Raw genomic sequence first — 27,928 nt, forward strand, 5'->3', positions numbered from 1 at the left:
GCCCTGCATCCAACTCCACGATGGGCTCTGTGCTCAGTGCAGAGCCTGCTTGTCCCTCTCCCTCTGTTCCTCCCTGTGCTCTCTCTCTTTCTCTCTCATCATTTTTTTTAAAAAATCTTAAAAAAAAAGAAACAGACTAATACAGAGTGGCTGTGCCTTTTTACATTTCCATCAGCAGTGTATGAGACATCTGGTTTCTACACATCGTCGCTTATATCACCATATTTTGTGTTAGCTGTTCTAAAAGGTGTGTGGTTATAACTTACTGTAATTTAAATTTGCAGTGAAACTATAAGAATATATTTTAACCCAGCATATCCAAAATATTATCATTTTAATATGTAATCAAGATAAAATTATTGATCTATTATATATTGTTGTACTGAGACTTCAAAATCCCATGTTTTATACTTAAAACATCTCATTTCCGACTAACTACATTTTTTAAAGTTTTCATTTAAATTCCAGTTAAAATACAGTGTAATATTAGTTTCAGGTGTACATTAGAGTGTTTCAACACTTCCATATAACACCTGGTGCTCATCACACCGACTAACCACATTTTAACTGCTAGTGGCTACCATATAGGACGGTGCAGTCCCAGAGCAGCAAGAAGGAGGTAACTAACCTGTAGTCAAGTTATTGAAAAGTATGTATTTTTTCTTTACAGGAAATATAACTTTTTAAAAAATCTTTCACAGGAAAGGAATAACAAAACATGCTATTAATCACCATCCTCTTCCAGAGCAACTGGATGAAATTTCTTCTACCAATGACAGCCATGAAAAAGATACAAGTTCCCAAAGGTAATAAGATAAAGTGTACTCATTTGCTTATTACACTTGATAATGGCAAAAGTGTTTTTTGGCTTAGGCTCGATATCTAGTCTTGTACTAATGAAACAAAACAAGAACTTTTATCACATTTTCAGTACCATTCAGTTTTCATTCTGGAACAGCTATTGGAAACATCATACTTGTAACCCTTGAAAAGTAGTATTATGAGTTAAAAGTTAAAAGCCAAGACTCAGAAGGAGTCTAACATCTGATTTTTATTTATTTATTTATTTTTTTAAAGATTTTATTTATTTTTTGACAGAGAGAGAGAGACAGTGAGAGAGGGAACACAAGCAGGGAGAGTGGGAAAGGGAGAAGCAGGCTTCCCGCCAGGCAGGGAGCCCTATGCAGGGCTCCATCCCAGGACCCTGGGATCAAGACCTGAGCTGAAGGCAGACCCTTAACGACTGAGCCACCCATGTGTCCCTAACATCTGATTTTTAATTCTGGTTCTGCCACTTATTAGCTGGGTAACAGAGGGCAAGTTACTTACCAGATAATAGTGTCTCTTAAAGGATGTTGTGAATATAAATGCGGTAAAGTATGTAAAACTTGGCACAATGATTGGCATATGGTAAATGAGTAAGTATTAGCTGCAGTTACCATTTTAAGAAACAGCATACTGTAATGTCAAAGAGGGTTCTGAGAAGCAGTGTGGTATCACAGAAAAATTATAGTCATAAAAGCTAATTTCAAAACCTAGAACTCAATCTCAGATTGTCTTTAAAATGGGGTTAATTGGGGTGCTTGGCTGGCTCAGTTGGAAGAGCATGCAACTCTTGATTTTGGGGTCATGAGTTTGAGCCCCACATTGGGTGTAGAGATTACTTAAATAAATATAACTTAAAAAATTTTTTAAATGAGGTTAATTGAGTTCTACATCACCAGGTTGTTGTGAGGATAAAATGGGATTATATCTGTAAAAGTGCTTGGTAAACTGTAAAAGTGCCATATAAGTTCAGACATTATTCATATTTCTGAAATGTCTTTAGTTTTCAAGGGTAGATGTTGTAAGTGGAATGTTAAAGTATTTGTTGTAAAGTATGACTAGAATTATTTAGAATCACTGTCATCAATTCTATAGGAATTAGACTTTTCCATGATGCTTAAATGTTAAGTTCTTCATTTATTTTTGCTTCTGTGGATATATTTGTATGCATGCTTGTTACCTAGCAAACTGCTGAGTAGTTACTGCTACAGAAACTTGAGGAAGTATAAGAATTTTTCTGTTTTCTCTCTTCCTTCCAAATTGTGCATTTAGTGAGTCTGACATCACACAAGAATCACCTTTTACATCAGCTGACACTGGGAATTCAAGATCTGCTTTTCCAAGCTATACAGGCACAGGGATCTCTACAGAAGGCAGCTCGGACTTCTCCTGGGGCTATGGTGTGAGTTGTATGTTATTGGTCTGATGGAGTGCTTGGGAGACTATTCTGGGAGTTAGGATTTGTCAGTTTTGTCAGTATATTTCATTCCTTCACTCTGTGAAGATTGGTTCTTTACATTTTAATACTTCTTATCAGTTTTTACCCTCTTTCAGTATTTGCTTTGTTTTATGGATACAGGGAAAGTGGTGTGTTCATGGAACTGAAAAAAGGTCAGTGTGGTTGGGGGATGGTATCAGGCAGAGAAAGCATAAATGAAATCAGAGAGGTAGGCAGGACTAGATGATATAAGGCCATAGGAAAGAATATAAATTTTATCCTAAGGGAATTAATTAATCTGATGGCTTTATTGTGAGGTTTTTAGTGTACTAACTATATATTTCCATTAGTTGTCTCTATATTGCAGTTAGTACTTCTTTGTAAGTTATGAATGTCATACAAATGTTTCCCTTTCCTTTGCTTTCCTTTTGTTATTTACTGTGTAGCAGATTTTTTTAACGATCAAATATTACCATTTCACTTTTGACCTTCATTTCTTCTACTACATCTTTCTACTACCTTCATTTCTGTACTAGTCAGGATTTTATCTTTAGAAAGATGGAGTATTACAGTATTCTTCTTAATAGCATTTTATAGAATTTTGTGTTTATCTCTTTAACTCACCAGACTTTTTTCATAATATATGGTATGAGGTATGAATTAAGTTTTTATGCTGTTGAACCTATTTTGTTTGAGCCCTTTTTCTATATTTGATTTAAAATCATGTAGTTTTCATTGTAGTTTTAAAATATTTAGGGAAAATTTATTGTTCATTAAACAATAAATATTATTTAGTATTTGTGTCCTCTTTACATCTTAAGCTGAATTTTATTTTCACTTGCACCAAATTTTATTAAAATATTCATCAGGGATTTAATTGGTCTAGCATTATAACTTTATATTAAATTAGGGAAGGTGTAGAGAGAATTAAAATTTATTGAGTATTTAGTAGATGCCAGGCACTGTGCTGAATACTTTATATACACATTTCAGTCATTTCTCATCTTAACATAGTATTCTAGCTAGAACTATAGTCCTTTTATTTAGATCTTCCTTTAATTCTCTTTATCATTTTATTATTTACTTTGAGTAAAATCTCTTATTGTAAGTTACAACTGATAGTAAAATTGAAGTTAGTATTTATACATTTTATTTACTTTGGAACTGTCTTGGTGTTTTTCTTCCTTTCAGTTTAATTAATTTAGCCAAATTAATGGCTAAATATATTTATTATTTATAATCCTGGAGTTTATATTCTATGTTTATTTCTTTTAAAATAGTCTAAAATTAAAAAAATATTCTAAAATTTAAAGTTAATATAATGATGTGAAGGAAGACCTTCCTTTTCTATCCTAATTATATCTATTATTAAAAATTTTATAGCCAACAGTCATAAAAGTAGCTAACCCAGTTCTGTTCTATTTTAGCTTTATATGCTTTGGGTTGATATTTTTTTTAATAATTGAGTAAGGTTTATTCTAGGAATACAAAGATGGGTCAGTACCTGCAAATGTAGTATATTTAACATCGATAAATGAAAAAATACGATCAAACCAATAGATGCTGAAAAAGTATTTGATACATTCAAAAACCATTCCTTGTAAAAATTCTCAGTAAGATAGGAGGAAACCCTTGAGACTTGATGACTATTTGCCAATTGAATAGGAAATATCAGTTTCAGTGTCAAAGCACTAAAGTTATTTCCATTAAAATAAGGAATCAAACAAGAATTCTTTATTAAAAAATTTAATTGATTCCTTTGCTAACTTTGTACATTTTAATTTTTATTTTTACATAAAGTTTGTCATGTACACTATTTAGTGCCAGTTGTTTTTCCACTTAACAGTATATTTTGAAGAATATTATTATAAAAAATTTACTTGTTCTTTAACATGGCCTCATATTCATTGCTTTTACCAAAAAAAATACTGCATTTATAACACTGTACATATACTATTTTACATAAATGTGAATATATCTGAGGATAAAACTTTTAGAGGTGGAATTGCTTGTCAAAAGACACTTTTGTAATTTTGAAAGCTGTTGCCAAGTTGTTTCTGTAGAAGTTATTCTGATCTGCAGTCTCACCAGGAACATATATGGAAGGGCCTATTTTCCTATACTCTTGACTAAAACAGTGAATTATCATACTTTTTAATCTTTGCCAGACTTTTTAGGTTTTAAAAAAAGGTATCTGATGCTATTGCATTGGTTAGAAGAAAAAATTTGCATACCGTGTGTGTGTGTGTGTGTGTGTGTGTGTGTGTGAGAGAGAGAGAGAGAGAGAGAGAGAGAGAGAGAGAGAAATGGCACCCAGAGAGAGAGAGAGAGAAATGGCACCCAGATAAGATATAGGCAATCAGCACCCTACAAGGCTCCTAGATGCCCTCTCTCAACCCCAAAAATAACTGCTATTCTGACCTTTGTCACTAGTTTTTTTTTATTTTTGCCTTCATATAAATGAAATCATATAATATGTATTCTTTGTGTCTGGCTTCTTATGCTCAGCATTATGTTTGGTGAGTTCATACATGATATTGCATATATTTGTAGTCTGTGACTTGCCTGTTTATATTTCATATCCATTTATTTTTATTTTTTTATTTTCATATTAATTAATAGGAGTTCTTTATCTTTTAGATTAGGGGTCGATGTACTTTTTTGAGAAAGTAGAAATATTTTAGACTTTGTGGGCCCCGTCAGACCCTCAGCTCTCACTGTAGTGAGAAGGCAGCCATAGATAATGGGTAAATAAATGGGTGTGACTGTTCCAGTGAAACTTTATTTACAAAACAGGCTGTGGACCAGATCATAGTTTGCTGATCACTGTTGTAGATGTGTATAACAGAGACTGTCAGATACCTACATTATATCCACTCTTCCCATAGAACTTCAGGTATTATACCCAGTTGAAAATTTATTTCTCAGCCTCTGTTACAGGTAGTGGTAGCTAATGAATTGTATACAAAAGTCAGGAGATAGAGCTTTCTAGAATGCCCTTTTTTTCCCATTTTACCCCTTTTTTCCTGATTCCTGCCTGGAACATGGAACTATGGCTAAAGGTACAGCAGCCATCTTGGACCATGAAGTGTCACTGAGAATGGAAACAACAGAAGAAACTAAGTCCTTGATGTCCATGGAGCCACTATATCAGCTCTTTAATGCCTACCCATAGACTAATTTTTTTATGAGAAAAATAAACTTTTCCTTTGTTTAAGCCACACTTATTGCTTTTGTTAGTAGTAGAAATTGTACACTCATCTTCTGTTAAATATATTACAAATATCTTTTCCTAGTATGTGGCTTTTATAACTTCCACAATTTTCACATTTAAGTCTATAATTCTGAAATTGTTTTTTGTTTAGGATATACAGCAGGAACATAATTTTCCCATATGGATAATGAATTTTTTTAGTACCATTTACTGACTAGTTCAGGATTTCTGAGCAGGGGCATTTTTGGCGTTTTAGGTGTGGCTGTTGTACAGAAATGTTTCATGCCTAGCAGGATGTTTAATATTCACGATCCCTTCATATTAAATACCTGGAGCACCCCCTAGTCATTGTGATCACTAAAAATGCACACATACCTTTTTCAACTCTTCCAAAGAAGGTGGTGTCATTTCCCAGAGAATCACTGCATCCTTTCCCCACTGCTCTGCTACGCTGCCTATGTAATAGATTAAGTTTTTTAAAATATGAAAGGGTCTGTTCTGTCCTAAACTCATACAACTGGTTGTTTTTTTTTTTTTAAAGATTTTTATTTATTGAGAGAGAAAGAGAGAATGGTAGAGAGCATGAGAGAGAGGAAGGCCAGAGGGAGAAGCAGACTCCCTGCTGAGCAGGGACCTGATGTGGGACTCGATCCCAGGACTCCAGGATCACGACCTGAGCCGAAGGCAGTCACTTAACCAACTGAGCCACCCAGGCGCCCCATACAACTGGTTTTAATTAAACTGTAGCTTTATAATAATCTAAAATATCTGGTAGGGAACTCTTACTGCATTGTTCATAATTGTCTTGGCCAATCCTTGTTAGAATCTGATTGTTAAATTGCATAGGTCAATTTGGGGAGGACTGCCATCTTAATGATACTGAGTTCTCCTATTCATGAATTTGATATCTAAATCTTTTCATTCTTTTTTAAGTTTATTTATTTATTTATTTATTTGTTTTTTTATTTAAGTAATCTCTACACCCAACATGGGGCTTGAACTCATGACCCTGAGATCAAGAGTCACATGCTCTTCTGACTGAGCCAGCCACGCTCCCCATAGATCGTTTCATTTAATATCAATTTCTTTAATATCTTTTAATACATTGTTTTAATTTTGTCCATAAAGGTCCATTTGTTGAAGACGTATTCCTAGGTACCTTATATGGTACAATATTAAAAATTACATTTTTAATCTATTTATTGCTGTTATATAGGTGTACAGTACCTGTTTTTCAAGGGAAATGAGTTCTAGGATAATGTTGGCCTCTGGCAAAAGTTTATATTCTTTGTCATATTTTTAAAACTTCTGATATTTTACTTATATGTTAATAGATTTCTCATCTATTTAATACTAGATTAAACTTCCCCTGGATTTCTTTTTTTATTGTGATATTCACATAACATAGAATTCACTCCTTTAAAGTGAACAGTGAAGTAGTTTTTAGTATATTCACAAAGTTGTGCAACCATCACTTCTGACTAATTTCAGGACATCTTTATCACCCCCAAAAGAAGTCCATACACATTAGCTGTCACTCCCCAACCCTCCAGTCCCTCAGCCCTCTGAGAACCACCAATCTGCTTTCTGCCTGTGTGGATTTGCCTATTCTGACATTTCATATAAATGAATCATACAGTATGTGACCTTTTGTGTCTGGCTTATTTTACCTCACATATTTTCAAGATTTAGCCATGTTTTATCAAGTATCAGTACTTCTTTTTTTATTGAGGAATATAATTCCAAAAATACCAAAATTTTTTTCATCTCTTCATCAGTTGATGGACATTTGGGTTTTGTTTTTTTACTATTATGAATAATGCTACTATGAATATTTGTGTACATATGTTTTGAATATTCTTACATATATGCCTGGGAGTGAAATTGTTGGATCATATGAAAACTAATTTTTTGAAGAATACATTTATCATTGATCTTTATTGCTATGATTATATTTTTTAAGGCTTCTAGTTAGTATAGAGATAATGTTGATATTTTTCTTGTATTACACAAACACTTCATTGCAGGTATCACATGTATGTCAGAGTAGGTAATTACTTTGAAATCCATTATTTTGTTTTTAAGGTTGTGTCTTAATTAATGAAATCCAAGTTTTGAGATCAGAGTTGCAAATGCTACATAGAGTATTTTCTTAAAAACTTGAAACAACCTCAAATTTACAGGAAAGTTATAAGTACAGTACAAAGAACTATCTTTCATGAATAATTTGAGAGTAAGTTACTGACATGATACCCCCTCATACCAAATATTTTTGTGTATTTCCTTCAAACAAGGATACTACATGACCAGAGTATAAGCATCAAATTCTGGAAACTAACAGTGAAACGTGGCTGTCATCTAATCTCTAGACCCCATTAAAATTTCACTAGTTGTCCCAGTAACGTCCTTTTATAGCAAAAGTTCACTTAATATTGTTATGTTTCTTTAGTCTCCATCTGGAATAGTTCCTCAATTTGTGATATCACAAATACGAGCTTGTTTTTCTCATTGCATTCTATTTGATGGCACATGGTTCCATTTGTCCCATTATTGATGATGTTCACTTTGATCACTTAATTAAGGTGTGGTGTCTTACACCTTAATTTTTTTTCTGTTGTTTAAAAGTATTTTATGGAGGGGCGCCTGGGTGGCTCAGTCGATTGAGCTAAGGTTTTGATCCCAGTTGGGTTCCCTGCTCAGTGGGGAGTCTGCTTCGTCCTCTCCCTTTGCCCCTCCCCCTGCTTGTGCTCTCCCTCTCTCTCTCAAATAAATAAATAAAAGTTTTAAAAAAAAGTATTTTGTGGAGAAGTAACTTTGAAATTATGTAGCTACTATCCTATTCCTCATCAAACTTTCAATTTTTGAATTTATTTACATCAGTGTAGACTCATGGATTCCTATTTTATTCAGTTAGTTTTAATAAATCATTAACATTATTTATTTTGAAGTTCATATTGTCCCAGCTTTTGGCCAGTAGAATTCCCTTTATACTGGCTTCTGTGCCATTTTGACATGTTATTCTTCTTTGAGCACTTACTTACTTTCTGGCACAAGATACTCCGGACTTATTTTGTACCTTCTTTGGCCCAGCGCTGGAATCAGCCACTTCTCTAAGGAGCCCTGGTTCCTTTTAGTGCCATTTAGAAACAAATATTTGGGTGCTAAGTGTGCCCATTGCTTTTCAGTTGTCCCTGAAAACCCTCTCAGTGGACTGAACTAGGGAATATATGTATTCCTCCTATTCCATTTTGACATGACAAAGTTCATTCTAGTTTTTTCCTTTTTCATATTTGTAACTTCTTTCTTTGATAATAAGAAATCTGGGTTCCATTATCCTTAATATATTTATTTGATAAATGCCCCAAACGTAACCAGTTTCCTACTAATGCCACTGCCTCCTAACCTCTGCACATACCCTTCTAACTTCACAAATGTTTCAACACCCTGTGCTGGGTCACTACCGCCTGCACCCTTTCACCCATTGCATGTTCTTTTCACCCTGCTCAGAGCCAGACACCCAGTGTACTCCTAACTTCCATACTGGCACCCTCACCCTGCTTGGACTGTCATCCTGTGTCAGGCTGCCTACTCCCCACATAGTAGCCTTCTTCTCTCTATTCTGGTACCAACATTACAAGCTGGCTGCTCTCCCATATGGACATCCTCTTCATCTAACTTGTGCTCCAACACCCTGCAACAACCTGCTCTCCCACCTGAAAACACCTACTGTGTCACTTTTTTTTCAGTCATGCCAGTATATATCCCATTTTACATGCTCTTCTTGTAAGATATTGATAGTGCATTCAGAGTTTTTTCCTCTTGAACGTACATGGACTGTTTGCCTCAGTCAGTAGCATGCAGTGAATGTGATGCTGTATGATTCTCTAGGTTAGAAGCTAACACAGCTTCTGCTTGCCTCTGTTTCTCTCTCTGGACACTTGACCTTGGAATCCAGCCATCATGTTGTGAGGAAGTTCAGACCAGACCACATGGAAAAACCCATGTGGAGATGAACTGAAGCCCCCAGCTGAAACCCAGCATCAGCTGCCAGATATTGGAATGAATGAGCATTCAAATGAATTCAGGTCCAAGCCTTCAAGTTTTTCAACTGATATCATAGATGTTGTGGAGAAGAGATAAGACTTCCTGCTGTGATCTATAAAAATTCCTGACCTATGTAAACCTGGGGAGATAATACATGATTGTTGCTGTTTTAATTCATTAAGTTTTAGAGTAATTTGTTATACTGCCAAAATAACTAGAACACCCCTCTAGCACTGCTCAAGGTCAGGAAAACTGCTAAATGTTCTCTTCACCCCTCTTGGTTTCCTGCCACACAACAGGCCATTTTCTACACAGACACCCTCATTACTGTGCTTGGGTTCCAATTTCATATACCAGGGTGCCCTCCCAGGTTGATCCTTTCCTTATTCTGTTCTGGCTTTGAAACCCCATGTTTGGTGTCTCTTGAGGCATTGGGTAACAGGCAGCACATATCTACCATCCCTGAGAGAAAGGAAACTCATAAGGTGAGCCCCTATTTCTCCTGGTTCCTGATTGGGGATAATTTTCTGACTATGGATTTGTGAGCCAGAGTCCAAACAAGGCATGGTGATTCCATTGTGCTGAGGAACAGAGATCAGAGTTCATGGAAGACGAAGCAGCTGAAATATGCAGGGCAGGGGAAGATAAAGAGCCCCAGAAATTGTAAATAAGTGGGTAAATATAAAAGTCTATTTTTTTGTGATTTCTTATTTATGCAAGATGGAATTTATACTTGTAGAAGTAAAAGATGAGGCAAATACAGCTGAAAGGATGGGTGACTGTAAATGGGATTATACTATTTTTTTTAATTACATTTGTGAAGTGTAAAGTATCAAGAGAGAAATGGGAAGTATGAAGAAGGAGGTATGAAGTGGTAAAATACTGACTCTAACTAGACTTTGATAGGTTATGAATGTATATTATTGTTCTAGAACAAGCATTAAAATTATAAGAAGAAGGGCACCTGGGTGGCTCAGTCATTAGGCATCTGCCTTCAGCTCAGGTCATGATCCCAGGGTCCTGGGATCGAGCCCCGCATCGGGCTCCCTGCTCCGCGGGAAGCCTGCTTCTCCCTCTCCCACCCCCTCTGCTTGTGTTCCCTCTCTTGCTGTGTCTCTCTCTGTCAAATAAATAAAAATCTTAAAAATAAATAAATAAATAAAATAAAATTATAAGAAGAATAAGCTAAGATGCCAATTGGGGAAATAAAATGCAATACTAACATATTTGATAATCAGATAAGTCAGGAAAGGAAAAAGAAAAAAGGAAAGGAACAAGAGAGGACCAAAAAACAGAAGGGACAGATGGAAAAGAAATAGCAGGATGGTAGATTTCAACTCAGCCATGTCAACAATTAAAACAAATGTAAATGGATTAAACACTCCAATTTTTTTTAAGATTTTATTTATTTATTTGACACAGAGAGACACAGCGAGAGAGGGAACAAAAGCAGGGGGAGTGGGAGAGGGAGAAGCAGGCTTCCCGCCAAGCAGGGAGCCCGATGTTGGGCTTGATCCCAGGACCCTGGGATCATGACCTAGCCAAAGGCAGACACTTAACGACTGAGCCACCCAGGCGTGCCTAAACACTCCAATTAAAAGCAGAGATTGTCAGAATGGATAAAAAAGCAAGACTCAACTGTATACTATGTGGAAAGTAAATATATAGGCACAAATAGGTTGAAATTTAAAAGAGAAATATATCATGAACATAGAAGGCTGACATGGTTATATTAATATGAGACAAAGTAAACTTGAAAACACGAAGTTTGTCCTAAGAAAGAATATATCCTAGTGATAAGAGGGCAATTTGTTTTAGCTCAGGCTGCCATAACAAGATACCACAGACTGTGGCTTAAACACCAGACACTTACTTTCTCACAGTTCTGGAGGCTAGAAGCCCAAAAGCAGGGTGCCATCTAGATTGGTTTGTGGTGAGGCCTCTCTCCCTAGATTCTGTATCCTCACATGCCCGTTCTTTTAGGCATGTGCACAGGTGGAGAGATCTCTGGTATCTTTTCCTCTTATAAGAACATCAGTCCTATCAGATTAGGGCCCCAACCTTATGACCTCAGTTTTTTTTTTTTCAAATTTTTATTTAAATTCCAGTTAGTTAACATACAGTGTACTATTAGTTTCAGGTGTGGAATTTAATGATTACAATACTTACATACAGCACCCCGTGCTCATCACAGCAAGTGCCCTCCTTAATCCCCATCACCTATTTAACCCATCCCCCCACCCACCTACCCTCTGGTAACCATCAGTTTGTTCTCTATAGTTAAGAGCTTATGACCTCATTTAACCTTAGTTTCTAAATACAGCCACATTGTGGGTTAGGCTTCAGTGTAGGAATTCACACAGGAATTCAACAGAGGAGGACACAATTCAGTCTATAACACAGTTCACCAGGAAGACATAACAATTCTAAATAAGTACACATCTAATAGAGTTTCAATATGGATGAAGAAAACTGATAAAATTAAAGAGAGGGATCAATGAATTCATAATTATTGTTAAAGATTTTAGTAAGGGCGCCTGGGTGGCTCAGTTGGTTAAGCGACTGCCTTCGGCTCAGGTCATGATCCTGGAGTCCCAGGATCGAGTCCCACATCAGGCTCTCTGCTCAGCGGGGAGTCTGCTTCTCCCTCTGACCCTCTTCCCTCTCGTGCTCTCTATCTCTCATTCTCTCTCTCTCAAATAAATAAATAAATAAAAATCTTTAAAAAAATTAAAAAAAGATTTTAGTAATTAATGGAACAATTAGAAAATCAGTAAAAATATAAAAGATCTGATGCTACACCCAACAAATACAGAGTACATATTCTTCTGAGGCACACATGTAATGTTCACAAGGACAGACTGTATGGTGGATTGTAAAATGTCTCAATATTGTTCAAAAGACTAAATCTCACAGAGTATATTCTCTGATCACAACAGAATTAGAAATCAGTAACAATAAGATACCTAGAAAAACCCCAAATATTTGGAAACTCAACAACACGCTTCCAAATATCAAATTACAAGGAAAATTAGAGGGTATTTTGAACTATATATATATTTTGAACTGAACTATAACAAAAACAAAATATCAAAATATGTGGATGCTGCTAATGTTTTTACAAGGAAGTTTGTAGCTTTAAACACCTATTTTAGAAAAGAATACAGCTTTGAATGAATTATTTAAGTTTTTACCTTAAGATGCTGGGAAAGATTAAACCCAAAGAATAATGAAATAAGAACAAAAATCACTGAAATAGAAAACAAATAAAAGAGAAAATGAACAAATCCAAGAGTTGATCCTTTGAAAAGATTAATAATTGATAAGCCCTCTAGTGATACTGGTCAAGAAAAGGAAGGAAACACAAATTACAAATACCATTAGTGAAAGAGGAAAGATCAGCTCAAGTCCTACAGACATTGAAAGAATATTAATAGTAGGAACAATTTTATGCCAATACATTCTGCAACTTAGATAAAATGGACAAATTCTTTAAAAAATCTGAATAGTTGTAAAATTCATAAAGAAACTGAATCAAACAACTCTCTTAGAGAAAGCTTTAGGCCTAGCTGGTTTCACTACTGAATCTATCATGCATTTTTTGTGGAAGAAATAACAGCCACACAAACTTTTTCCAAAAAATAGCATTTTTAAATCACGTTATGAGGCCAGCATAATATTGATGCCAAAGACCTGATGAAAATGTATCATAAAAGAAAATTATGAGGTGGGACTTCTAGTATGACAGAATGAATAGCTTGACAAGTCCTCTTCCCCAAAAGCAGCAATTAAACTGGATAAAATGGTCAAAGCAACCATTTTCAGGGCCCTGAAATTGACCAAAGGTACTTAAAACAGCAAAGCAGTTATTCACGAAAATCAGTGGAACCATGTGTTAAGAACAGTGAGAACCTGTTCTACTACAAAGGGACAAGCTGTGCTAACTAGCAGCTTAACCACCAGAATGGAGTGGAACTTGGACAAACTCTATACCCAATGCCATCATCAATAACAGTAGCAAACTCAGTGGCATACAAATGAGGCAAAATAGTGGCTCAGATAGTCTGTGGACTCAGTAGTGGCTAGGGCAAAAAAATGAATTGGCAGACTATCCAGAAATTTATCAAAGAGATCTGGGAAATAAGATAGTCATAGTGCTGGGGCGCCTGGGTGGTTCAGTTGGTTAAGCGTCTGCCTTTGACTCAGGTCATGATCCCAGGGTCCTGGGATCTAGTCTCGCATCAGGCTCCTTGCTCAGCAGGGAGCCTGCTTCTTCCTCTGCCTGCTGCTCCCCCTGCTTGTGTGCTCCACCCCCCCGACAAATAAATAAAATCTTAAAAAAAAAAAGATAGTCATAGTGCTCTGATAAACTGTCCACATATCCAAGCAGCATGCAAATATGGAAAAGATCATAAAAGGGCACAGAAATTAAAAGCCAAGGCAGACAAAATAAACAGAATACTACTAGAAACAAAAAGATACTTAATAATGATAAAAAGGCCTATTCATTAGGAAAATAAAGCAATTACAAAATGTATACATATCTAACAATCAAGCCTTAAAGTACATGAAGTAAGATTTGACAGAAGTGAAGGAAAAACAGCACAATTATAGCAAGGAGACTTCAATACCCTACTCCCAGTACTTGATAGAACAACTAGACAAAATCAGCAAGCAGTCTTCAGTAGAAGACTCAACACTATTAACCAACTTGACCTAACATTCCACCCAAAGACAACAGAATATATATTCTGTATATATAAAACAAGTCTCATAACTCTACAAGGACTAAAACTATACATTCCAACCATGCTGGAATTAAGTTAGAAAGGAACACCTAGAAATTTGGGATATCTCCAAATATTTGGAAGTTAAGCAGCTCTCTTTTAATTAACTGATGGACTGAAGAAGAATTCTACAAGGGAAATTAGAAAATATTTTTAATTGAATGAAAAGGGAAAAAATATCAATCTGTAGGATGTAGCTCAAGTGGTGCTTAGAGAAAAATTAATAGCTTTAAATCCTATGGGGGGAAAATCAAGCTAACAGATGCAGAGAACAGATTGGGGTTGGCCAGAGATGGGAGTTGGGGGATGGGCAAAATGGGTGAAGGGAGTCAATATTTAAAAGCTTCCAGTTATAAAATAAGTGATGGGGATGTAATGTACAGCATGGTGACTACAGTTAATAACACTGTATTGCATATTTGAAAGTTGCTAAGAGAGTAGATCTTAAAAGTGCAAGAAAAAAATTCTGTGACTATGTATGGTGACATTTTAACTAGATTTATTGTGATCATTTCACAATATATCATTTCACAATATATACAAATATTGAATCATGTTGAACATCTGAAACTAATATAATGTATAAGATTTTTAAAATAGAAAAAAATGTCTACAGAAAAAAGGAGGGTCAATAACATGAGCTTCTACCTTTAGAAACTAAAAAAGAGTAAATAAAAAGCAAGCAGAAGGAAGGAAACAATACAGATTAGAGTAGAAATTAACAAAATACAAAACAAAAAACAACAGAGAAAATCAATAAAGTCAGAAGTTCGTTCATTGAAAAAATTCAACAAAATTGACAAGTCTTTAGGTAGTCTGATCTAGAAAAAAGACACAAATTAACAAGATTAGAAGTGAATGAGGGGGACATAACTATTGACTCTTCAGAAATGAAAAGGACTAAGGGAATGTAATAAGCAACTTCATGCCAAGAAATTAGATAATTTAAATGTAATTGAGAAATTTCTAGAAAGACACAATTGCCCAACTGACTCAAAAAGAAAAAATCCATATAGATCCATAATAATTAAATTAGTAACTAAAAATCTTCCTACAAAGAAAAACCCAGGCATAAATGGCTTCATTGGTAAATTCTACCAAGTACCTAAAAGAATACATAATAACTATCTTTCATAAACTTGTTCAGAAAATAGAGGAAGGAATACTTCCCAACTCATCCCATGAAGCCAGTATTACCCTCCTACCAAAGCCAGACAAAGACATTACAAATTTCTGTATGCAAAAAATTCTATAGAATCCATAAAACAAACAAAACTCACTATTAGAACTAATAGAGTTCAACAAGGCCACAAGATACAAAGTCAATATAAAAAATCAGTTGTATTTCTACAATTTCTGCAATTACTCAGTGCTCATCATAAGTGTACTCTTAATCAGCCTCACCTATTTCATCCATGCCCCCACCTACTTCCCCTCTGGTAACCATCAGTTTGTTCTCTATAGTTAAGAGTCTGTTTCTTGGTTTGTCTTTGTTTGTTTGTTTGTTTTGTTTCTTAAATTTCACATATGAGTGAAATCATACAGTATTTGTCTTTCTCTTATTTCACTTAGCATTATACTCTCTAGATCCATCCATGGATCCATCCATTTTTGCAAATGGCAAGATTTCATTCTTTTTTATGGCTGAGTAATACTCCTGTGTGTGTGTGTGTGTGTGTGTGTGTGTGTGTGTGTGTGTGTGTAGGATATATATATATATATACACCCTATATATATATTTAAGAGTATTATATATATATATATATATATATATATATATATATATATATACCACATCCTCTTTATCCACTCATATGTAGATGGACACTTGGGGTGCTTCCATATCTTGGCTACTGTAAATAATGCTGCAGTAAACATAGGGGTGCATATATCTTTTTGAATTAGTGTTTTCATAATCTTTGGGTAAATACCCAGTTCCACTTGTCACTTTTATTCAGCATTGTACTGGAGGTTCTAGTCAGTGCAATAAGATAATATAAGGAAATGAAAGGCATCCACATTGGAAAAGACTAAATAAAACTATCTTCATTCGCAGATGACATGATGTAAAAAATCCTGAAGAGTTCACACTCTTTCTGCCCCCACAAAATCTGCTAGAACAAAGAAATAACTTCAGGAAGGTCACAGTATATTAGATCAATTTACAAAAATCAATTATAAATGTGGCATGTTTACATAATAGAATATTATCCAGCCATAAAAATGAAAGAAGTACTAATACATGCTATACTATGGATGAACCTTAGAAACAGGTTCAGTGAAAGAAGCCAAACACAAAAGGCTGTGTATTATATGACTCCCATTTATGCGGAATGTCCAGAAGAGCATATCCAGAGACAAAAAGTAGGTTAGTTGTGACTGGGTAGAAAGAGAAATGGAGGTTTGTTTTCAGGGTGATGAAATTTTCTGGGATTAGATACTGGTCATGGTTGCACAATTGTGAATATACGACAAACCACTGGAAATATACCCCAAACCGCTAACTTGCATAGTTTAAAAAGATGAATTTCAGGGTATATGAATTGTATCTAAATTTAAAAATCTTTCTACACACATTAGTACATGAACAACTCTGAAAATGAAAATAAAAAAATTTAATTCACAGTAGAACAAAAGGAATAAACTTAAAAGCAGCACAAAACTTGTACAAAAGAAGAAAGTTAGAAGACTTACACTATCATATTTCAAAACTTAATAAAATGGTACTATAATCAAAACAGTGTGGTATTGACATAAGGATAGGCATAATGATCAATGGAACAGAACTGGTAATCCAGAAATAAACCCTTACATTTAGAGTCATTTGATTTTTTTTTTAAAGATTTTATTTATTTATTTGACAGAGAGAGACACGGCAAGAGAGGGAACACAAGCAGGGGGAGTGGGAGAGGGAGAAGCAGGCCTCCCGCGGAGCAGGGAGCCCGATGCGGGGCTCGATCCCAGGACCCGGGGATCATGACTTGAGCCTAAGGCAGACGCTTAACAACTGAGCCACCCGGCGCCCCTTTTTTTTTCTTTTTTCTTTTTTTTTAGTCATTTGATTTTTGACAAAGATGCCAAGGCAATTCAATAGGGAAAGTATCTTTTCCCCATAAATATTGCTGAGACAATTGGATATCCATATGCAAAAAGATGAAATTAGTATCTTAACTCACATCATATAGAAATTTTACTCAAAATTATAAATCTAAATGTAAGAGCAGGGGCGCCTGGGTGGCTCAATTGTTAAGCATCTGCCTTTGGCTCAGGTCATGATCCCAGGGTCCTGGGATCGAGCCCCTCATTGGGCTCCCTGCTCGGCGGGGAGCCTGCTTCTCCCTCTCTCACTCCCCCTGCTTGTGTTCCGTCTCTCGCTGCCTCTCTCTCTCTGTCAAATAAATAAATAAAATCTTTTTTAAAAAATATAAAATAAATAAATGTAAGAGCAAAAACTCAATCTTTTAGAAAAAAAAATGAGAAAACCTGCAAGACAACAGTACACAGATATGACACACCAAAAGCACAAGCCTAAAAAATGGATAAATTTGACTTCATCAAAATTAAAAATCTTTTGTGCTTTCAAATATACCATCAAGGGAATGAAAGGATAAGCCACAGATAGGGAGAAAATATTTGCAATAGTACATATACCTGACAAAGGACTTGTATCCAAAACTTAAAAATTCTATATTAAGAAGACAAAGCAGTTGAAAAAAATGGGCAAAAGACTTGAACTCCATGGAAGAAGATATATAGATGTAGATAGGCAGATAGATAGATATGACCAAGTAGAATATAGAAAGATGCTCAGTATCATTAATCATCAGAGAAATGCAAATTTAAAACTGTCATGATGCACCACTTCACACTCACTAAAATAGCTAAAACTAAAAAGACTGACAGTACCTACTTTTAGCCAGGCTGTGGAGCAAAATTTAATGCTCACACATTTCTGGTGGTAGTGCTAAATTGTATGTATATATGTATGTGTGTATATATGTGTGTGTGTCTATGTAATATATATATATAAATGATATATCTCATATGATAAATAAGATATATAAATATATTAGCATTCAATAGTGAAGGCAAAATAAAGACATTTTATTTTTTTATTATGTTATATTAATCACCATACATTACATCATTAGGTTTTGATGTAGTGTTCCATGATTCATTGTTTGCGTATAACACCCAGTTCAGTGCTCCATGCAGAACGTGCCCTCTTTAATACCCATCACCGGGCTAACCCATCCCCCCACCCCCCTCCCCTCTAGAACCCTCAGTTTGTTTCTCAATGGACTTTGAGAAAATAAAGACATTTTAAATGTCTATGGAAAAAGAGTTGCCCATCCATATATATACACTGAGAGAACTATTAAAGGATAGATTATACCAAGAAGAAAAGGGCAGAAGAAAGGAATGGGATACACAAAGCACCAGAAAGCAAAGTAATTGGCAAAGCATATTGGTAAATCTAAGTAGTTACTAAAACAGATAACATCTTATGTGTTAAAAAACAACACTAATACTGGGGCGCTCAGTTGTTAAGCATCTGCCTTCAGCTCAGGTCATGATCCCAGGGCCCTGGGATCAAGTCCCACACTGGGCTCTTTGCTCAGCACGGAGCCTGCTTCTCCCTCTCCCACTCCCCCTGCATGTGTTCCCTCTCTCGCTGTGTCTCTGTCAAATAAATAAAATCTTTAAAAAAAAAACTTTAAATATTAAAAAAAACAAAAACTAATACTAAAATTCAAAGGGCGCCTGGGTGGCTCAGTCGTTGGGCGTCTGCCTTCAGCTCAAGTCATGATCCCAGGGTCCTGGGATCGAGCCCCACATTGGGCTCCCTGCTCCACGGGAAGCCTGCTTCTCCCACTCCCCCTGTTTGTGTTCCCTCTCTCGCTGAGTCTCTGTCAAATAAATAAATAAAATCTTTTTAAAAAATAATAAAATTCAAAATAAAACATGAAAAATACTTAGAGGGAAGTTAATGCATATCAAAGTCCTCTTTTAAAAAATGTATTTTACATAACTGGATTGTCATTCATTGTCAAAGTGATGAAAGATACCTCAAGCCCCTACATCCCTTTTTGTTCCAGTCAATACTCTAATCCTGTAAACTGAAGTTAAGGAGGGTTTCCACTGGAAAAATGGCTTCTTGGGCTATGTCTAGATCGGTGGCATCAAACTTTTAAAACTGCAACTCATAGTAAGACATATAGTTGACATGTAGTTGACATAGACATGTAGTTGACTCACTGTGTGTACATAACACAGAAGACAAAGTTCCATAAAGTAATAACCTTTACGTGAGTAATACTATTATACATTCTGTTCTACTTTATTCTATTTCACTTTTGGGGGGTATTATTTAATAACATTTTGTATTGATTTCATGATCCACATGGTCCTAAAGCTTGAAAAAGGACTGGTAAGAGTGTTTCCTGAGAAGTCCCAAGTGTTTACCTCTCCTACTTTATTTATTTTATTTTTTTAAGATTTTATTTATTTATTTGACAGAGAGAGACATAGCGAGAAAGGGAACACAAGCAGGGGGAGTGGGAGAGGGAGAAGCAGGCTTCCCGCTGAGCAGGGAGCCCGACGCAGGGCTCGATCCCAGGACCCTGGGATCATGATCTGAGCTGAAGGCAGATGCTTTACAACTGAGCCACCCAGGCGCCCCTACCTCTCCTACTTTAAAGATACCTAATACTAAGTCTGAAATTAGGTCAAAATAAAAAGTTAAACACAAAAAGATATGGTACTGATTGGTTACTTAGTATAAAGACCACTGAGATTCTCAGTTAAGGATATCTTATTTGATGAATGCTCACTATTATTACTAGCATCATCCTTTCTATCACCCAGCATGGCGGCTCAGATTCATCTTCATTAACCATCTCTCTCATCAAATCAGTCATTAAATTCTGTGGATTCTATCCTCATACAACATGGCTCATATCTTCTCTGTTTTCCCCCTATTTTAAAAAATTGAGATCTGATCGACATAACTTTATATTAGTTTTAGATGTACAATATAATGATTTGATATGTGTATATATTATGAAATGATCAAAGTTCTTGCTCTGTTTCAGTGGAGGATGGAAATCCTAAAAAACATTAGACTTTGTTAGAAAAATAAGTATGGACGCTAAAATTTTAAGTATAACTACAAATAGAATATAAACATAATGAATAACTTCCAAATTAATAGGGGAAATAAGGAAAACAGTGTAACAGAAGGAAAAGAATAAAAAACACAAGAAAAAAAAAGGATAAATACAAACAAATGATAGAAATAAATCCAAATATTGCACATTACAATAAGTAAAGGTGGATAAAATTTACCTATTAATAAAAGACAGAGACTCTGAAATTGGATAATAAAGTTCAGCTACATGCTATTTAAATAAACATGTCAAAGACAGAATGACACCCAAATGTTGAAAATAAAGGGATGGGAAAAGTTTTAACAGTCAAATACCAACAAGAAGAACAGTATTTAAGTAGATAAATATTTAATAGAAAAAAAAATAACAAATTAGTGAAACAGGCTCTTAACTATTGAGAACAAAAGTGGTTACCAAAGGGGAGGTGGCTGGGGATGGGTGAAAGAGTGATGGAGATTAAGGACTGCACTTGTCATGATGAGCACAGGGTGATGTATGGAATTGTTGAATCACTGTATTGTATACCTGAAACTAATATAGCACTGTTGTTAACTATACTGGAGTTAAAATTAAAAAAAAAAAAAAGATATCTTGCTAAGAGATTGTGCTTAGTCACTTCTTTCTCAACAGTATCCCATTCTCATCGCTAATAACAAACTTTGACCCTCCATGAAAAAAAAATAACAAATTTCACTGAGACTAGTAAAATCCCATGATACCCCCCAGGAGCTTGAAAACAGTAAGAAGTTTTTAGGAAGATTATTTGTGTCAAGTCTTGTGAAAATAAATAAATGTCATTAAACATGGAGTTGGGAAGCCCTAAAAGGAGATCTCTCACACACTACCTTCCTCCTTAAGAAGCCATAACTCGCATTCCCCAACAGGAAGAAGCCTACTTTATATACCCTAACAGAAGGAAGGAAGAATTTCTTCCTACCCAGCAACAGCCCAGCCCGTGAGAGAAACCACCACACTCAACCCACGAGAAGCCATAACAGCCCCTTCTGGCTTCCTCCTTTCACCTATAAAAGCAAGCCCCTTTCCTCTTTTCTGGACTTGCCTATGGTTCACCATAAGTTTGCGTGTCCCCAATTCCACTTCTCTGCTATTCCCAAATAAGCTCATTTTGCTTGTAAAATAGCTGACTCTTGTTCTTTTTAAGGTCAACAGTCTTTAAAGTTAACTTTCATATCTATTTAGCAAACCTTTTTTATTTTTTTTTAAAGATTTTTATTTATTTATTGAGAGAGAGAGAATGGTAGAGAGAGAGCATGAGAGGGAAGAAGGTCAGAGGGAGAAGCAGACTCCCTGCCGAGCAGGGAGCCCGATGTGGGACTCGATCCCGGGACTCCAGGATCATGACCTGAGCCGAAGGCAGTCGCTTAACCGACTGAGCCACCCAGGCGCCCCTAGCAAACCTTTTTTAATTGGGTAGAAGTTGATTTTCATTCTTGGAGTGAAAATACAGATTTCTTATCTTATACTTTTAAAAAAGATTTAACTTTTCGGGTGCCTGGGTGGCTCAGTTGGTTGGGCGACTGCCTTTGGCTCAGGTCGTGATCCCTGAGTCCTGGGATCAAGTCCCACATTGGGCTCCTGGCTCAGCGGGGAGCCTGCTTCTCCCTCTGACCCTCTCCCCTCTAATGCTGTTTCTCTCTCTCTCTCTCTCAAATAAATAATCTTAAAAAAATTAAAAAATGAAAAAGATTTAAATTTTCTTCCACCAGAATATAAAAGGGTACATAAATACAGATGAAGTAGATGGTAAGCAGAGAATCAGATAACATGATCAGATTTACATTTTATAGCCATCCCTATGGCTGCTGCTAAAGAATTATAGAGGGCAGGGACATAACCTAAACTGTCAACTGAAAAATACAGACTACAAAGTAATACATATATACCTGGCCCTTGAACAACACAGGTTTGAACTGTGAGGGCCCACTTTTATGTGGATTTTTTTCAATACAGTACAGTACTATAAATGTATTTTCTTTTATGATTTTCTTAATAAACTTTTCTTTAGCTTACTTTATTATAAGAATACAGTATGTAATACATATATAAAATATGGGATATTGGTAAAGCTTCCAATCACCAGTAGACTATTAGTAGTTAGGTTTTTGGAGACTCAAATGTTATATATGGATTTTTGACTGTGTGTTGGGGGGGAGATGGTGGTCAGCACCCCTAAGCCTCATGTTGTTCAAGAGTCAAATGTATAGGACTGACTGTCTATCTTCAGCTCTAAAAAAATACTGGAACCAAGCAACTATACTAAAATTAGCAATCATTATATTTGGTAGAATTATTGGTAATTTTAATTTTTTCTTCATACTTTGCTGGATCTTTCAAAATGATTACAATAAACATAGTATTTTTATGATGAAGAAAATGTTACTTTAAAAAAGTAGGTATTTCTAATACATTTTTAAAAAGAGGAATAGAAAGGAAATCTGAATATTATAAAACACAAAAATTCACTAACTTTTCTTTCATGGAAATTCAGCAGTATTTCAAATGGATTAAATATTGAAAACAAAATTTGATTGCTTTCAACCTTTATGATTTTAAAAGGTCACCTAAATATTTTGGTGTGGTATTTTCTTCTAGGAACTTGATCAAAATGCCACTGAAAAAGTCCAGGCAATGTTCACAGCCATTGATGAGCTCTTGTATGAGCAGAAGTTGAGTGTACATACTAAGAGTCTACAAGAAGAGTGCCAACAATGGACGTGTAGCTTTCCTCACCTCAGGTACTGAAGCCCTGTGGTTGGCTTGTATTCATGGCTAACACTAAGACTTGAAAAGCAGATATCCAAAAAAGCTTCTATTCTGAAATTTTTATAGGCTTGGTTTTAATGAATGTAAATAAGGCCATATGGTGTACAGACTCAGTTGAGAGAAAATTCAAGTTGAGGGAAATTTCTTGGGAGTTTTTATAACTACCACTATGTTGTCCTAATTGAGTAAAACAATTTCTATACCAGTAGCTGAGATCTGTGTATTGTGGCTGTCAAACAGCTCTTCTTTTGAGCAAGATGGTCAGAAAATGTATTTGTTTACACTGTTGTCTACAAGAAAATTCTTATGTATACTTGAAAGCAGACATAAGCTGTTAGGAAACTTTCCTCAGAAACCACATTACTGTACTTACGACTTAAAATTTATACTTAAAATTTATGAAGTATTATGTTCTTAAGAATATAATTCATACTTTTCACTAATTTGGCCTGGCTTTCATCCATTTTGGCAGATTTAATGATGATTATTATAGAGGATGGAGGGAAAATTACAAATGTTTTCTCAGTTTCCTTGGATTTTTTTTTTCAACAGTGGGAGGCTATAGTTTTATCTTTTCCATCTCTATTCTTTGGAAGAGAGCTATACCTCTAATAAGACTCTGGATTCACATTTTCTCTCAAGAATTATTCTTAATCAGTATCAGACTAAGTATGTACTGGACTTTTATATAGAGCCAGCAAATTTGTTCTAAAATATCTACATTTTGTATGAATGACAGGTGAAGGTGCTTAATTGTCTCTTTATGTTGTTCATTTTGAAGGATTCTGGGTAGGCAGATAATCACTCCAAGTGAAAGTTATGGGCTGTATCCTAGATCCCCTTCTGTTGTTTCAGCTTCACATGAGGCAACACTTTCTCAAGAAAGAGATTCTACTATGTAAGTATTTTTAATATGTAAGTATTTATGTATCCAAATGTGCAAGTGTTATATTCTGCCAGTTATACTAGGGGATTAAAAAACTTTTTACTTGTTGGTATTTAATAAAGCACAGAAAATTCTGTTAAGATTGACTATAGTTTTTGTACATATAAGAATTTTGTTATATAATTTTTTTGTTCATAAAGTAAGATATTCCCTAGGGTTTAAGGATATTTTTGTTATTCAGATCCATCTCTGGATCTGAATATACATAAATATAAATATATATTTATATTTATATTATTTACATAAAAATATATATTTTATAAATATATATATTTACATATATATAATATAAATACAGGTACTTCCTGCTTGAAATAAAGTGTAGATAGACTGGGTTAAAAAAATTTAGGGGTCTGAGAAACACACTTTAACAATTTTTTGAGGGATGCCTGGGTAGCTCAGTCGGTTAAGTGTCTGGCTTCGGCTCAGGTCATAATCCCAGGGTCCTGGGATCAAGTCCTGCACTGGCTCCTTGCTCTGTGGGGAGCCTGCTTCTCACTCTGCCTGCCACTCCCCCTCCTTGTGCTAGTGCTCTCTCTCTCTCTGACAAATAAATAAATAAAATCTTAAAAAAATAAAAATTTTTTGAAAAAATTTTGAAAAAGTGATTTCTTAAACGTAATATTAATTATAACTTAATTTCTTTGCAGAAATTAAACTGCTATTAGTTTATTAGCCTAAATTGGATAATTAGTATATTATTTAAAATAGCTAATTCTTTTTTTTTTTTTAAAGATTTTATTTATTTATTCATGAGAGACAGAGGGAGAGAGAGAGAGAGAGAAGCAGAGGGAGAAGCAGGCTCCCAACGAGCAGGGAGCCTGATGCGGGACTCGATCCCAGGATCCCGGGATCATGACCTGAGCCGAAGGCAGACGCTTAACCATCTGAGCCACCCAGGCGCCCTAAAATAGCTAATTCTTTTGAATACCTCAAACTCTTTAAACAACAGCAAAATAAACCTAAGTAGGATTATTCCACTTTCTTACATTATACACAAAAATAAATTCAAAATAGATTAAAGGGGGGAACCTGGGTGGCTCATCGATTGAGCCTTTGGCTGCGGTCAATATCCCGGAGTCCTGGGATTAAGCCCAAAGGGAGAGGGAGAAGCAGACTCCCCACTGAGCAGGGAGCCTGATGCGGGGCTCGATCCCAGGGCCCTGGGATCATAACCCGAGCCGAAGGCAGACGCTCAACTGACTGAGCCACCCATGCACCTAGAGGGGAACCCTCTTGCACTGTTGGTGGGAATGCAAACTGGAGCAGCCACCCTGGAAAACAGTATGCAGTTTCCTTAAAAAGTTAAAAATAGAACTATCCTATGATCTAGCAATCATACTACTAAGTATTTACCCAAAGAATACAAAAATACTAATTCAAAGGGATACATGCACCCCGATGCTTATAGCAACATTATCTACAATAGCCAACTTACAGAAACAGCCCAAGTGTCCATCAACTGATGAATGGCTAAGGAAGATGTGGTGTGTGTGTATACACACACACACACACACACACACACACACACACACACACACACACACACACACACACACACACACTAGAATATTACTCAACCATAAAAAGGAATGAAATCTTGCCATGGATGGATCTAGAGAGTATAATGTTGAGTGAACTAGAGAAAGACAAATACCATATGATTTCACTCATATGTGGAATTTAAAAAACAAAACAAAGCAAAGAGAAACAATATCTTAACTATAAAGAACAAACTGATGGTTACCAAAGGGGAGTTGGGGGGGGATGGGTGAAATAGGTGATGGGGATTAAGGATTGCATTTGTGATGAGCACCGGGTGACGTATGGAAGTGTTGAATCACTATACTGTACACCTGAAACTAATATCACACTGTATGTTAACTAACTGGAATTTAAATAAAAACATTTTTTAAAAACCTAAATAGGATTATTTCAAAACTTATGTTTACCCTTAAATCTATTTAAAACATCAGTGTTTTAATTTTTTTGTTGTTATTCCTAGTTTTTTTCCCAAGACTGTAGTTTTACTTATTTGAATCACCTTCTAAGAGTTTTAGTAGCAGTTTTGATGCCTTTTTGGACTTGGAGTCATTTCAAAAGACCACAGAGTAAAACATTACTGCATTGGGCTAGTTATGATTACAGGACCTGGGTTATCAACTAAATTAGTCAGAGAATGGTTATTTGTTTACTTTTCTCAAAGGATTTAAATTCAAGTTTCTTATCACTAGGTTGAGCTTTCTTTTTAAATTTAAACCTCATGTATTACATCAATAAGCCTTTTTAAGTTTACTCTTTTTATATAACTTCTAGATTTTTACAAACTAATGTCTTCCACAGAAATGACATATTCTTTAATTCTCACTGACCAAAATTACATAACTCATGTCATGTCATTAATATATTTACCTGATGTAGGATAAAATTTATATATGCCTTATTATTTTTATATAAGTAGTAGTTCCACTTAGACACTCATCTCCAAGGATATAAGTCAATCAAGCCTGAGCAATTTAGCCCCTCTTTTTTTAGGATATCTGACTAAATCTTTCTGCAACATACTGTAAACTTCCTTTCTTTCCTTTCCACTTGCTACCCCACTCCTGATAAGCCCTTCTTATTTTTGGATTTGCTTTTCTGGACTGTCTGCTTACATTTTTCAATTATTACTTTCATTTACGATACAGATAAACATCTATCTATACTTCATACACAGACATATACCTAGATGAAACAAATTATCCAGCTTTATTATCATACCACTGCTTATAGAAAGCAATAACAAATATAATCCATGATATTTACTTTCATGTAACCACTACTTTGTCCATATGTGTCATTTTCTTGAGTACCATTTGAACTCAGGGCATTCAAAAATATTATATATTTTAATTAATCATAATTATTATTGATGCTCAAATTGTTACAACTTGGCCATGTCAAGCTAGTTCCTTTGTTTTTGTTTTGACTGTATCCTTGCTTTGTGGTTACAGCAGGATGTTCCAGGCCCATCTTTAATTTTTTCTTCAAGACAAAGAATGAGCTGAAATTTAAGGAGAACTGCTTCTGTTGAGAAGCTAATCCTTGAAAATTTGGGTAGTGAAGCTCTGTAACTTGGTGCTGCTGCTATTTTACCACTTTTTGCTATAGGAGGTATAGAAAAATGTGTCATGAATTAATTTTGATTTTTTTTTCAGTTTAACAAATCAATTTGCCATAAAATGAGGTTTATAAATGAGACTTTCTACAAAAATAATATTTCAAATTATATCCATTCTTGCCACTCAACATTATATCAGATTTTCCTTTTAAGATTAAAGGTTGATCGGGGTACCCGGGTGGCTCAGTCAGTTAAGTGTCTGCCTTTGGCTCAGGTCATGATCCCAGAGTCCTGGGATCAAACCCCGCTTTGGGCTCCCTGCTCAGTAGGGAGTCTGCTTCTCCCTCTCCCTCTGCCTCTCCTCCTTGCTCTCTCTCTCTCAAGTAAATAAATAAAATTCTTGAAAATCTTTAAAAAAATATAAGGGTTGATCCTGTCTCCCACTTAAAAATTTTCAATAGCTTCCCACTGAATTTAAGATAAAAATGTAAAATTATATCATAAGCTGACTTAAGCCCATATCTCTATCATTGTCTTCTGTCATTCTCTCTTTTATTCATTAATCCTCCCAAGTGGCTTTCTATAAGGTGTCAAATGTACTAAACCAGGTATTTGGC

At 35.4% G+C, this 27,928-nt stretch overlaps 2 protein-coding genes across 5 annotated transcripts in view; one reads left to right on the forward strand and one right to left on the reverse strand.

Moving 5' to 3' along the window:
• Positions 1–27,928, forward strand: part of FAM149B1 (family with sequence similarity 149 member B1) — a 77,103-nt gene that overhangs the window by 3,465 nt on the left and 45,710 nt on the right. For 2 of the 4 annotated variants that reach the window (XM_027591701.2, XM_027591705.2), the window contains exons 2-5: positions 702–806; positions 2,098–2,227; positions 23,092–23,234; positions 24,044–24,160. In XM_027591701.2, coding sequence (XP_027447502.1) covers positions 702–806; positions 2,098–2,227; positions 23,092–23,234; positions 24,044–24,160 — 495 coding nt within the window. Of the gene's footprint in view, positions 1–670; positions 807–2,097; positions 2,228–23,091; positions 23,235–24,043; positions 24,161–27,928 lie in introns of all 4 variants that reach the window. The other 2 variants (XM_027591721.2, XM_027591715.2) reach the window with 2 other exon arrangements.
• DNAJC9 (DnaJ heat shock protein family (Hsp40) member C9) overlaps positions 1–27,928 on the reverse strand; it is an 80,980-nt gene that overhangs the window by 1,784 nt on the left and 51,268 nt on the right. The gene's annotated exons all lie outside the window — the stretch shown is intronic.

Source organism: Zalophus californianus, chromosome 15, assembly GCF_009762305.2.
Source record: "Zalophus californianus isolate mZalCal1 chromosome 15, mZalCal1.pri.v2, whole genome shotgun sequence".
NCBI classification, from domain to species: Eukaryota; Metazoa; Chordata; class Mammalia; order Carnivora; family Otariidae; genus Zalophus; species Zalophus californianus.